The sequence below is a fragment of the Gymnodraco acuticeps genome, unplaced genomic scaffold (genome assembly GCF_902827175.1).
Source record: "Gymnodraco acuticeps unplaced genomic scaffold, fGymAcu1.1, whole genome shotgun sequence".
Lineage (NCBI taxonomy): Eukaryota > Metazoa > Chordata > Actinopteri > Perciformes > Bathydraconidae > Gymnodraco > Gymnodraco acuticeps.
The window spans coordinates 563132-577868 of record NW_022990764.1 but is presented as its reverse complement, the minus strand read 5'-3'; the positions used below and the strand labels follow the sequence as shown (position 1 = coordinate 577868).

The 14737-nt window shown below is 44.7% G+C and overlaps 2 protein-coding genes across 2 annotated transcripts in view; both read right to left on the bottom strand.

Annotated features, from left to right (window-relative positions):
- Window positions 1-3679: 3679 nt before the first annotated feature.
- LOC117556820 lies at window positions 3680-5977 on the bottom strand. The gene is made up of 2 exons (XM_034232360.1): window positions 4462-5977; window positions 3680-4363 (listed from the first exon to the last, which is right to left on the bottom strand). The coding sequence occupies exons 1-2, from the start codon at window positions 5632-5634 to the stop codon at window positions 3680-3682; spliced, it is 1857 nt and encodes a 618-aa protein (XP_034088251.1). The 5' UTR covers window positions 5635-5977.
- A 6355-nt stretch (window positions 5978-12332) lies between these two features.
- The window catches only part of LOC117556819 (zinc finger protein 501-like), a 16420-nt gene continuing 14015 nt past the window's right edge, over window positions 12333-14737 (bottom strand). The window contains exon 2 of the mRNA XM_034232359.1: window positions 12333-13527. Within this exon, the coding sequence (XP_034088250.1) occupies window positions 12413-13527 (1115 nt within the window). The 3' untranslated portion in view covers window positions 12333-12412. The remainder of the gene's footprint in view (window positions 13528-14737) is intronic.

Genomic DNA, 14737 nt, shown 5'->3' with positions numbered 1-14737 from the left:
TGGGTCACAATTTCAATACCATATTAACTCAATCTGAAACACTTAACAGTTGACCATCCTGGACTTGAGCCTTACAGTCTCTTAAAAAAAAAAGGAAGCAAAACATTTATTTGTGTGGGTCTTTTGAAAAACGGCAGACTTTCAGCCTTATAAAATCAACCATGATGTTTAAAAACGAGTTTAGCATATCGTTAACTTGCACAGATCAATCATACATCGTCTCTGCAGCCAGTTTTTGATGTACTTTCTTGCCAAAGGTGCGGCGTTGGTTTTACATTTGTCCATGCATGCAAATTAGTCGCTTTTCGGCGCCTCCCGCATTTTTAATGCTGATTTGGGTGAAAAACAGTGCTAAATGTATAGTATAATGCATAGTATTAGTATGTATCATTAATTAAACACAGGTATGATCCTAAGTTAAAAACATATGAGGTCATCATGAGGTTGTTAACATCGTAGTTTATCAGTGGATGTTTGCTGGAACTACTTTTTAACAGCTTGTTTCTTGACGGACACACACAGCGTGACTCCGGTCAGGTAGAGACCGGGGCCGCTTCTCAGGTCGACTATTTTCATTTCCTCGCTCCTCGGTCCTCGGTCTCACCGGAAGTTGATTTGCCTGCGCCATCTTGAGTACCGTCCCATGGCTCTTATTTCTGCCGGAGGACCGAGGAGCGATAATCGAGGAACCACCAGACCATCCTCCGATGAAATCCTCAGATACTCGCCCCGCCCCCTTACTGTGTATCGCTCACTGATTGGACGATGCAGTGCATGCACTGATCTCATGCTTCTTGACATGAGAGCCGTTTCCCAGCGGAGTGAAGAAAATACGAACCTCACGGGAGTCACTCCTCAGTTTATACCGTGTTTTGTTTCAATTCCTGTTTCATTTAGTTACACGTGATATATCTGAACAACAAAGTGGTCAAAAATCATTTTATTCATTTGTTGGAAACATTTTCATGATCGCTTTTTTCGTTTTACATTTTCATTTATTGTCATTTCCATTCAGTCAGTCATTAAGTGCTATTAAAATGTTAATGTGCTACATATCCAAACAAACAAACAAACAAACAAAGTGTGCAATCCAATGAATGTTAATCTAACTGGGTTTTGATAGATAACATATCTCTTTTTCTTCTCTCAATTATTTTATTTCTTTTGTGCACTCTAATCAATATTAATCAAACTATTGTTCGTTTATACATTTTAAGAATGGCGTTTATCTTTTTTGAGAATGAGTTCTTATTTTATTTTATTTATTAGGATCTACAACAGATGATACAAATGTTTGTGTCAGTAAATGTGTACTAACAGAGGCGGGGGGTGTGTGGAAATAACGGGGACAGAGCTGGCTGCTGTCAGACGATCAGCTGTGCAGCGTCATCACAAACGGACGTCGCTTCACGTGACGCTCCGGAGGAAAGGACGTCCCATTGCTCTTAAAACTCATTTCCTTGCGTCCCTCCATGCTTCCCTGGTGGGAGGGACTAAACGCAGGGAAACGACGCAAGTGAGGGAAGCAAGGATTTCATTTAATCGACCTGAGAAGCAGCCCAGGTTGGATAAAATAGGGCCTCCAACTAATTACCTTAAAGCGCCTGTGACAGCATCCCAACAACTGTTGTGCAATGAAATAATGGGCTACTAGTAATCTCGAACCGTCAGTTTAAAAAAGAAAAAGCGATACCGTTCCATTAAATATCAATAATTTCGAACATCGCGGGGAAATTCCTTCGACTCATTTTGAAGTTTTGGGGGAAGCCGGAAGTGACGTCCATGCGGGAACGCTTCACTGTGCGGCGAGAGAGCCAAACACGGACAAAGTGTGTTGTCATGCGTAGAAATGGTGAATTACTGAGTTTAGGCACGTTAATATCGTGAGAATGATGATTAAAAATCGTTTGTTTCTGCATTTCCTGATGAGAAAACAAACCGATGCTTTTTGTAGTTGTAGTACACCAACATACCTTAGGGATATACGCGTCCCCCGTAGCGACATTAACTACCAGTCGCGGTAAGCCAAATGTACAGAATGGATAAAATGTACCCGGGAATAGTGCCTCATAATGCAGGTAGACTCCCCTGATAACTACCCTTGCATTCCTCCACAGGCTAAATAAGTATAAGTGAACTTTTGGAAGAACCAGAGAAAGGGGTTAAAATGGATAAAATGTATCCCAAAATAGTGCATCATAATGCAGGTAGACTCCCCTGATAACTACCCTTGCATTCCTCCACAGGCTAAATAAGTATAAGTGAACTTTTGGAAGAACCAGAGAAAGGGGTTAAAATGGATAAAATGTATCCCAAAATAGTGCATCATAATGCAGGTAGACTCCCCTGATAACTACCCTTGCATTCCTCCACAGGCTAAATAAGTATAAGTGAACTTTTGGAAGAACCAGAGAAAGGGGTTAAAATGGATAAAATGTATCCCAAAATAGTGCATCATAATGCAGGTAGACTCCCCTGATAACTACCCTTGCATTCCTCCACAGGCTAAATAAGTATAAGTGAACTTTTGGAAGAACCAGAGAAAGGGGTTAAAATAGATAAAATGTATCCCAAAATAGTGCCTCATAATAAGATTTGACATGGGCAAACAGGCTATTTCAGACTTCCATGACATACACCGGGAAACCACCTCACTTTGGCCGCTCACAGAGACCCAAAACACGGACTACAGACCTCCAGCATATCTACCTGACATGCGTACTTCCATAAACCTCGCGCACCTTGGGACCCCCGGGCCCCCGAACTTAAGCACTCCCCCACGGACTAAACCCAGATGATTACACCCTCAAGAAACTCGTGCCCCTGGTAACCTATAAGGGGGTCTATTTTGCGGTGCTTTACAGTCCGCCCATCGGACACCATAGTCGGACTTATTCACAGCAGCAGCACCCACCCTCCTGTGGAGGATGTTCTCATTGCCCTGGTGACCTATAAGGGGGTCTATTTTGCTGGTGCTTTACAGTCCGCCCATCGGACACCATAGTCGGACTTATTCACAGCAGCACCACCCACCTCCTGTGGAGGATGTTCTCATGGCCCTGGTAATCTATACAGGGGGTCTATTTTGCGGTGCTTTACAGTCCGCCCATCAGACATCCATAGTCGGACTTATTCACAGCAGCACCCACCCACCCTCCTGTGGTGTATGTTCTCATGGCCCTGGTAATCTATAAGGGGGTCTATTTTGCGGTGCTTTACAGTCCGCCCATCAGACTCCATAGTCGGACTTATTCACAGCAGCACCACCCACCCTCCTGTGGAGGATGTTCTCATGGCCCTGGTTAATCTATAAGGGGGTCTATTTTGCGGTGCTTTACAGTCCGCCCATCGGACTCCATAGTCAGGACTTATTCACAGCAGCACCACCTGCCCTGCTGGAGGTTCACACTTTACCTTATTTTACCCTCCGCTGCCTTACACATCTCCCACATTTGAGCACTCCTCACGTGGACTAAACCCCTTCATGCACACCACCAGAACCTCGTGCCCCTGGGGACCTTAATGGGGAAATCACCCATATTGGGTTATAAAAAGAGGACAAATTAAGTAATTTTAACAAACTTTATTTACAGAAATATATACATTGACACTTTATAACATTATAACATTATTAACTCATCCAGCACAAGCGGACTGAGTACAACAAAACATTGCATATTTACAAGTTGATCACTGGCAACATTGTCCGTATCGGGTGAAGTTGGTGCAGAGGCTGGCACCCTCTCTTCACCCGTGTCTGAGGGACTGTGTTCGGCCATTGACTGTTCCCTCTTCGCCGCTCTCCAGCGTTGAAGTCTTTGTATAATTCATCTGACGTCTCGGTATCGGTGGAGTCTTGGTAGGGAGTAGGGCTATGCTCCTCTCCAGAGCTGTCACGGTCACTGTGGATGTCAATGTCCCCCAAATTGTCTTCACTCACCCCTGATGCTGCTGCGGCCGCTGCTTGCAGTGACTCTGTGAAGAGCATTCGTATGTCCGCAGCCTCCTTCAAAGAAGGATTCTTGGCATAAAATGTGTCTGCAGTTGCAGTGTTGTGACACATGAAATCACTCACTCTTTGGCGGTTGCTTATGTCCTGAAACCTCTTCGCATTATCGGCGTGGACTGTGCGGAGGTCGGTGAAGTTAATGGGACCTTTTAGTCCAACATCAGCCCATGCCAACCTCAGGAAGGTGGCAAGGTTCCTCGATGGGTTCTTCCCCGCTATGCAGAGGAAGTAGCGGTTGTTGGTGCCGGTCAGCGTCCCCTTGATTTCCAGCCACCTTTTCATCCATCCAAATTCTTCTATGGTGAGATACATCTGCGCTTCCCCGAACGCGTTGGCCGTCTTGTGGTTGCTTACCTGTTATGACAGAGTTAGAGAGCGTCAATACAAGTATCAATCATCCACAACATGTGTATCACTGCCAGAATAAACACATGTTTTAATAGCTCACTCACGTGGATGAGGTGGCCAAAGGCAGTGCCAGTTATCTCCGCCTTTAGGACCTCCGTGTTGGTCATGTTGGAGTAGACCCCCGGACGGTGCCCATAAATGCAGCTCCAATTGAGGGTCATGTACCCATAGAGCAGGCTCCGGGTTGCGTGAGTCGGATTGCTGGTCATCACGTCCAGGAGCTGAGGGATGCGAGTTTTGGCCGCAGTCAAACATGCCATGATGTCTTTATGGCTTGGCAGACCTTCCATCTTGTCCCGCTTCACCTGCATCTGGTGGATAAACACCTTCTTTCTCATGGACTTCAGGATGGCAGCAACTTCCCGTGTGATTAAAATCATGTCATTCTGGTTGAGCCTGCTCCCCTTGCATGGTGTTTCATTCATGTACTTGAGAAAGTGTGATATGTTTTTGATATAGAAGTCAGATGTCGTGACCTGTAGGCTTGACTTTATCAGGCTCCGGGACCACCCACGTATCCTCTTCAGATCCCTCAAAAAGAGCCAGTCAGACAGGCGATTGAAACCGTGTGCCATGAAGCTTAGGAATGATTTGACTCTGCTTATTTTGGAGACTGCGTTTTCTTGGAGCCTCACTGTTGGATCGATGCCCTCATAATAGTCCCGGTAGCCTTGCAGATACTTCTCCATGATGCGTGGGAATGTAATGTCCCGCATTCGATTCCCCCGGCCCCTGCCGCTGAACCAGGGGGAATGTATGGGAGGGGAGGATGACGAGGCCTCGGTATCTATGGATGCAGGTTCTGAGGAGCTGGATACAGGTGTGTGAGAGGCAATGGGGGACTTCCTGCAGGAGGGACCTTTGGACTTGGACAGCCTCTTTGGTGTTGACTCTGTTCGGGATCGTTTCCTTAGAAACACCCGCTCTTGGTCCTCGGCCCTCTGGTTCATCCTCTTTCGGTTACGTTTAATCCTCTGCTGCAGCATGCAGCGCAGGGATTTCACCTCAGCAGCATATATGTCCCTCTGAGCCTTCATTCTGTTTGCATCCATCCTCCATTCCTTACAGTCCGGGTTGTCACATTTAATCACTGGGGACAAGGGTGGAGGTTGTGACAGGACATCATCACCCACAGTGTCCACATCCCAAGAGGTAATCATTGCTACTCTGGGGTTTGTCAAACTGAGTTCATGAAGCTTCTTCGTGGCCACTTTCATTTTTAGTTTAGTTAAAACCACATGTAATTCCTGCCGGGACAGCTCAACATGGTTTCTGTACAAGTGGCGGTCCAGCCTTGTCCCGTTGTACTCGCATCCTGCAATAATGCAGGGATGGAGCCTAATGTTTATCCGTCCTTTCGCCAACAACAGCAGAATTCTTCTTTCCAACTAAATTACGCACACTATGGTTCCTCAGCAGGTGCTTGCTCAGGGCACGGTAGGGACTATTACAGATAGGACAACCGATCGCCATCATTTTTGTATGCCTGAGCATTTCGGTACCGGGAAGTGTCACCAGTATAATGTATAGAACCGGGGGGACAAAGAAGGATAGGTGAAAATAAGAAAGTTGCACTCAGCGAACTAGAAAGACCCCATGTCAAATCTCTCCGGTTTATTTTCAATAAATAACCCATTTGCATCATGGTGCGAAAGGTGTCCCATTTAGGCACTCGTTAGGCGGGCAGAGATCCCTGTCATCTATCGGTCCTATCATCCAGGCAAGGCGGGAGCCAAAACTGGGTGAAATAGTGCCTCCTAAGGCGGGTCGAGTCCCCTGGCAACTCCCCGTTACTTTCTTCCGGAGACCAGTTCAAAACGTTAAGTTTGGTAAGAACCATGATTGGGGGTCATCCAGGCCAACAAGTGTATCCGATCCAAAGTACTCATGCAGCGGATGCATTCTTCCATGATCCAGAGACGGGTTGCAACCAGAGAACCAGAGAAAGAGGTTAAATGGATAAAATGTATCCGGGAATAGTGCCTCCTAAGGCGGGTAGAGTCCCTGACAACTCACCCTACCTTCCTCCAGAGTCAGAAAAAGTTCAAAGTTAACTTTTGACGAACCGCAGAAAAGGGGTGAAATTGGTGAAAAGGTGTCCGGAAAATAGTGCCTAATAATGCAGGTAGAGTCCCCTGGCAACTCCCCTTGCATTCCTCCAGAGTCAGAAAAAGTTAAAGTTAACTTTTGGAAGAAACCGCAGATGTGTCCGAAAACTAGTTGTCTCGTTATTCCGTCGAAACTCCCCTTGCATTCATCCAGAGGCCCAGTTCAAATACTTAAAGTTTTGTAAGAACCGTGATTGGGGGTCCTCCAGGCAACAATGTGTCCGAAATAGTGTCTCGTTATTCCGTCGAAACTCCCTTGCATTCATCCAGAGGCCAGTTCAAATACTTAAAGTTTTGTAAGAACCGTGATTGGGGTCCTCCAGGCAACAATGTGTCCGAAAAATAGTGTCTCGTTATTCCGTCGAAACTCCCTTGCATTCCTCCAGAGGCCAGTTCAAAAACTTAAAGTGGTGTAAGAAACCGTGATTGGGGGTCCTCCGGGCAACAATTGTGTCCGAAAATAGTGTATCGTTGTATCCGATCCAAAGTGCTCAATCATCGGACGCATTCCTCCATGATTTCCCCATCATGAGAATAGGCCGTTTTTTTTCTAAGTGCTCTCAAAAACCGGGTTTCCGATTTCGTGCAGAAGGTAGCTTGGAAAAGATGAATGAAAATTGTTAACGGAGGAGGGAGGTCTGAATTCCCCTCGACGTTGAAAAGTGCAAACGGGTCAGTGGAAATGTCTCCGGGGCTTCCGCCCGAAGCGCCGAAGGGTTGACCCCCTCACCCGTTGGCACTTAGCCGTTTTTCGAGAATTTTTAAAAACGTAGTTTTTGATGAATTTAAGATATAATTGACCGTTTTATTTACTTTTTTTTGCTTTCCACGGGTGGGGGTGCACGGCAGGCCGCATATGAGCTCCCAAATTCGGCCCGGAACCTCCGGGAATCGGGTCTATTTCATCCACATGTGACTCCCCCATCAAATGTACATGAAATGGACACGAGGAAATGTACATGAAATGGACACGAGGAAATGTACATGAAATGGACACCAGGAAATGTACATGAAATGGACACCAGGAGAGAAGAACCAGGGGTCAACATGGATACAGTTTACCCCGAAATAGTGTCTCTTAAGGCGGGTACCAGTCATGGGAAGATGTCCAGACCCTGACTGGACTTAAGCCGATTTGCATTGGAACTCCACATTGCATTCTTCCAGGGACACCAACATACATCCAGGGTACAAGGATGAAGAACCAGGGGTCAACATGGATACAGTTTACCCCGAAATAGTGTCTCTTAAGGCGGGTACCAGTCATGGGAAGATGTCCAGACCCTGACTGGACTTAAGCCGATTTGCATTGAAACTCCACATTGCATTCTTCCAGGGACACCAACATACATCCAGGGTACAAGGAACAAGAACCAAGGGTCAACATGGATACAGTTTACCCCAAAATAGTGTCTCTTTAGGCAGGGTACCAGTCATGGCAAGATGTCCAGACCCTGACTGGACTTAAGCCGATTTGCATTGGAACTCCACATTGCATTCTTCCAGGGACACCAACATACATCCAGGGTATAAGGATGAAGAACCAGGGGTCAACATGGATACAGTTTACCCAGAAATAGTGTCTCTTAGCAGGGTAACAGTCATGGGAACATGTCCAGACCCTGACTGGACTTAAGCCGATTTGCATTGGAACTCCACATTGCATTCTTCCAGGGACACCAACATACATCCAGGGTATAAGGATGAAGAACCAGGGGTCAACATGGATACAGTTTACCCCGAAATAGTGTCTCTTTAGCAGGGTAACAGTCATGGCAACATGTCCAGACCCTGACTGGACTTAAGCCGATTTGCATTGGAACTCCACATTGCATTCTTCCAGGGACACCAACATACATCCAGGGTATAAGGATGAAGAACCAGGGGTCAACATGGATACAGTTTACCCCGAAATAGTGTCTCTTAAGGCGGGTACCAGTCATGGCAACATGTCCAGACCCTGACTGGACTTAAGCCGATTTGCATTGGAACTCCACATTGCATTCTTCCAGGGACACCAACATGCATCCAGGGTACAAGGATGAAGAACCAGGGGTCAACATGGATACAGTTTACCCCGAAATAGTGTCTCTTTAGCAGGGTAACAGTCATGGGAAGATGTCCAGACCCTGACTGGACTTAAGCCGATTTGCATTGGAACTCCACATTGCATTCTTCCAGGGACACCAACATACATCCAGGGTATAAGGATGAAGAACCAGGGGTCAACATGGATACAGTTTACCCCGAAATAGTGTCTCTTAAGGCGGGTACCAGTCATGGCAACATGTCCAGACCCTGACTGGACTTAAGCCGATTTGCATTGGAACTCCACATTGCATTCTTCCAGGCCCATCTACATGCATCCAGGGTATAAGGATGAAGAACCAGGGGTCAACATGGATACAGTTTACCCCTGAAATAGTGTCTCTTTAGCAGGGTACCAGTCATGGGAACATGGGGTGATGTATATGGGCACTTGAGCACCAGCAAGACCCCCCACCTCCATAACCTTGTGCACCAGGTGAACATGTGTACCCACACTTAAGCACTCCCCCACGGACTAAACCAAGAGGGAACACCGGTCAGAAGTTCGTGCCCCTGGTAACACTGAATAACAACAAAATAGAACCCCCAAGGGTTGCATGTGTGTAGGCATAGTTGGTAACATTTGTCTTGCCCTTGGCAGGGAATTTGCATTGGTAGTTGACATCACATTTACATTGTGCGGACTTCAGTACATTTTAAGGAAAAGTCCCATGTTAACTATGTCCATAAGACAGACATGTTCCTTACAAAATGTAGTGGAGTAAAAATACCAGGTTAACCTCTGAATTGTAATGGAGTAGAACAAAGTAGTATGCTGCTGTAACAAAAACATTTCCCAACTTGGGATCAATAAAGTATATCTTATCTTAAGATGATCGATGGATGCTGCCATATTTGCTAAATGTGCTGTCCAATTCCAGTTTTGGAAAGTCTGCCGTGGCTCCATTCCATTTCAAAGAGCTGTTGACGCTCAGCGTAACCTTGTCGCACTGCCACTCCAACATCCAATCACAGGGCTTGATGACTAATCACTGGGTTTGTAAAGCAAGGCGGATGTTGTAGTCCCAAACGACAGCTGGGGATTATGGGTAGTGTAGTGTCTTCGGAAACTGTAGTGTCTAAACTCCTAAAAAACTATTTGTTTCTCTGAATCGAAGGTTAAAAACACAAAAGCATTGCACACAATTTAAACCAATCAATATTGTGTAATTAACAAGGATAAACTGATGTTGTTTAGTGGATGAGTAATGCAGATATCACTGTGTAATCATTTGACAGTGAGGGGAATACTTCCGGTTTTATTGTGAAAACTTCGAGACCGGAAAAACAGTTTTCACCCACGCTAACTTTGCATGGAAGCTGCTTACACGTTATCCTGGCGAGACCTCAGATCATCTTCGTAATATCTATCAAACTATAGATCCTACACATCGACTGGACGTGGATTCTAAGAGTACAATATACACTTCTCGCTAGAAATCTAATCAAAAAGCATTTTAATGGCACAACTATTCCACAATTTAGGATTTTGCAGAGAGGGTTATTTGTGAATAAACGGGAGCATGTTGTTTCTTACACGACCACACTTTAAAACGTGGCTCTGGGTCGTAATCTAAGGTGCTTCAACAATCGACCTATTTGGTCGTTTTTTGTAGGAGGGCAGGCTGGTCTGTTTCTAAGGCCATTTTATTTTTGGTAGTCTGATCATTTCAACAAGAGAATAGAATCAAACTGAAAACATCGTAAATATGTTCTAGATACATGAAGCAGATTAATCAACAGTGAAACTCGCTCTTGGACTTTAAGGTGAATACTTTAAGAAACCACAAGGACGCATACAGTAAAACGCATACGCAAAAAAGTCTTCCGTTCACACGCATTCGATTCATTAACGCGTCCGTTCACACTAGACCGCTGGAAATGCTGGAAATGCTGTAGTACATATGCCAGGCCTGTAAGTGGTGCTGCTACCGCCACAAAATACACCAAAAGCAGCGAAGAAGACCCCGGAGTATGGTTGCCCTTCTGTTTATTCTCCGCGGTGAACGGCGTGTTCTCCTGCTGTATATCTCTCAGGTGTACCCCCCCCCCCCCACCGAGCGGAGCAAGGCAACGAAACTTAAAATAAGAGGCAGCATTTTATGGCACGCTATGCATGGGGCCACCTTTACCTCATTCACACCAACGCAACTCCGGTTCAAGCTCCGTGCTAGAGCTTTTCAGGTTCAGAACCAGTTCTTCGGTTTAGCTCTGGCTCTTTTCACACCGCCCAGAGTCCGACTGGTAATGCTTCGTTGCGTCATCGTTTGCATCATGGCGTAACCGTTTGCGTGCCTGCTTCATAAAGCCAAACCGCGCGGATGAAATCAGTTGCATTCATTTCTTATGGCTCTATCTGCAGCTTTTCCAGAGTCATTTCTGTGGTTTAGTTATATTCTTATAAAAAAGTGTACTCGTGTCAATAAAGGTTTTTTTAAAACACAACTGCTTCCGAGGTCGGTCTAATTTCTTAAGGTGGACTGAACCATGAGTGTGGAGTAACGTTGTATCTTTCATTTAAATGAACTGTAACCTTCACCCAGGTATGTAAAAGCTGTTCTCAAATGAACACGTGAAGTAAACTTTAATATTTATAGTTTTATAGATTTATAATGAGTTATAATGAGAGGTGATCAACGTGAATGCTCAGGTTCCACCTTAACACGCAGACACGTTGCTTCACCATGAGCAGAAACCTTTATATATACAGTCTATGGCAGAAACACTGAAACTCTTAAAGTTGTTAAGTTTCTCCATCGTTGTGTACAAACTGGATAAAACGCGGACTTTTTGTTGTTGTTCAGGAGTTGATCTATCTCTGCCCCCGCCTCGACGTAAGCGTGACGTATGTGGTGCTTTTACTCTGGCCTAACAATTTTTTGGTGCTTGAAACGAACCGGATTCCGGAGCTAAGAGGCGGCTCCGCTGCGGTGTGAAGAGGAAAACCCGGTGCTTTTCAAGCTCCAGCTCCGAACCGGCCCTGAAACACCGTTGGTGTGAATGAGGTACTTGAGGGGGTTTCCGCGACATGTTGTTTCAGTAAATTAAAGGGTGTTTCTTGTTGTCGTTGCTGTGGACCTTCTTAATACCTTGTAAAATGCCGTTTAATACTTTTTAATAGCCTTAATTTTTGCTAAATTGATTTATCAACTTTTAATACTTTTTAAGACCCCGCGGACACCCTGAATGTTGATGTTTGAACACTTGGTGGTGGGGTGTATAAAAGGGGTCATAGGTGACAGGAGAGGAATTGGACACAGGATACCGATTCTACCAGACGGCCAGCCCAGACGATGCTCATACTACAACTATTGACACAGTGTACTTAAACCTTGGTATGTAAACTAATGAAACAGCGCGCTGTCGGCAGACGCACAGAAAACGAAACTTAAAGGAACAGTGAACATTATGCCTGTCAATTCTGACGTTACGTCAACAGATGGCGCTGTTCTCACAGAATCAGCCCATGCAAAGACAGTGTTAAATTGATCGAAATGAGGAATGGCTAAAATGCATGATCTGTTTGGTATTTTGAAAAATAAAAAGTATAAATATGCCTTATATAGGTATGGTCCTACACTATATTATTCAAATATAGCATGATAGGTCCACTTTAAAGGAACAGTGAACATTATGCCTGTCAATTCTGATGTTACGTCAACAGATGGCGCTGTTGGGATGGGATCTGTAATGGAAAAAAGGATTACCCAACACAAGGCCAATAGATGGGAATTGTTTATTGTAAACTGTGAAAAAAAACAAAATATGCTTAATTGCGGCTCCTACACTCTTAAACCCACTATGGTTTTTCTCCTGAGTGAACACGAAGATGTCTTTTGAGATTACTTGATTGAGTGAACGTTTTCCCACACTCTTCACACCAGTAAGGTTTTTCTCCTGAGTGAATACGTTGATGTCTTTTGAGATGACCTGATTTAGTGAACGTTTTCCCACACTCTTCACACCAGTAAGGTTTTTCTCCAGTGTGAATATCATGATGTGATTCTAGAGCACCTGATGTAGTGAAAGTTTTCCCACACTCTTCACACCAGTATGGTTTTTCTCCTGAGTGAATACGTTGATGTATTTTGAGATTACTTGGTTGAGTGAAAGTTTTCCCACACTCTTCACACCAGTAAGGTTTTTCTCCAGTGTGAATACGGTGATGTGATTCTAGAGCACCTGATGTAGTGAAAGTTTTCCCACACTCTTCACACCAGTATGGTTTTTCTCCTGAGTGAATACGTTGATGTCTTTTGAGATGACCTGATGTAGTGAAAGTTTTCCCACACTCTTCACACCAGTAAGGTTTTTCTCCAGTGTGAATACGGTGATGTGATTCTAGAGCACTTGATTGAGTGAAAGTTGTCCCACACTCTTCACAGCTGTAAGGTTTTTCTCCAGTGTGAATATGTTGATGTCTTTTGAGATTACCTGATGTAGTGAAAGTTTTCCCACACTCTTCACACCAGTAAGGTTTTTCTCCAGTGTGAATACGGTGATGTGATTCTAGAGCACCTGATGTAGTAAAAGTTTTCCCACACTCTTCACAGCTGTAAGGTTTTTCTCCAGTATGAATATGTTGATGTGTTTTGAGATCACCTGATCTAGTGAAAGTTGTCCCACACTCTTCACAGCTGTAAGGTTTTTCTCCAGTATGAATACGTTGATGTATTTTGAGATGACCTGGTGTAGTGAAAGTGTTCCCACACTCTTCACAGCTGTACGGTTTTTCTCCAGTATGAATACGTTGATGTATTTTGAGATGACCTGGTCTACTGAAAGTGTTCCCACACTCTTCACAGCTGTACGGTTTTTCTCCTGTGTGAATACGCAGGTGGCGCTTTAAAGTTCCAGATGCTGTGAAAGATTTGTCACATTGCTGACAGCTGTGACGTCTCTCTCTTCCTTTCGGTTTCTAGAACAGATGGACAGAGAAAGACAGAAAGTCAATCTAAAAAGCATAAATACACAAGTTAACACAATAAAAACTCACTTAATATAAACCTTGAGTTAACAAAATACTACTTATCAACTGTTTGTCTTTATTATATTTGATACAGTAATACAGCAATATTCTAACCAAAATATATACCAGAGGTGGGGGACTCGAGTCACATAACTTGGCTCGAGTCACATGACTTGGCTCGAGTCACATGACTTGGCTCGAGTCACATGACTTGGCTCGAGTCACATGACTTGACTTGCGTCACATGACTTGACTATTTTTAAACTTGAGACTTGCTTGACTAACATTGATAAAAGACTTGACTTTGACTTGGTATTCATGACTTGAGACTTAGGCTTGAGACAGATGACTCGAAAGGACTTTACTTTTTAAAATAGAATATTTGCATTTGCATTGTACGAAGCACCTAGAGGGCAATGAAAGAAAAAAAAGAGAGAGAAAGTATCTCGTTCGCAGGATAAAGTAGTTTATGTGGGGAAATACATACATTATTTGAGATATATTTCAAACTCGGACTTCATTTTAGGGACATTTCGGCCAGGGGTGTAGAGTTATTTGTTCAAGCACCGGATCGGCAAAACAGGAGAGTCTGTGAACCAGTCTGCCTTGACCTATGTATTCATGTCTGTGACTCTCACAGTATCTGCTGCACACAGCTGCTTCATAGAAGAAAAACCTCCTTCACTTCATGAAAGCTGCAGCCACCAGGAGGAGGCAGTAACGTGCAACTCAGCAGAATCTGAGAAGAGCAGCAGCAGCAAAGAGCTGTGCCTTCACTGTGTTTACCTTCATTAGAACAGCTAATGGCTGTTCTAATGGTTCAGGCTGCCTGCCACACACACACACACACACACACACACACCACACACAACACACACACACACACACACAACACACACACACACACACACACACACACACACACACACACACACACACCACACACACACACACACACCACACACCACACACACACACACACACACCACACACACACCACACACACACACACACACACACACACACACAACACACACCACACACACACACACACACACACACACACACACACACACCACACACACACACACACACACACCACACACACACACACACACACACACACACACACCACACACACACACACACACACAC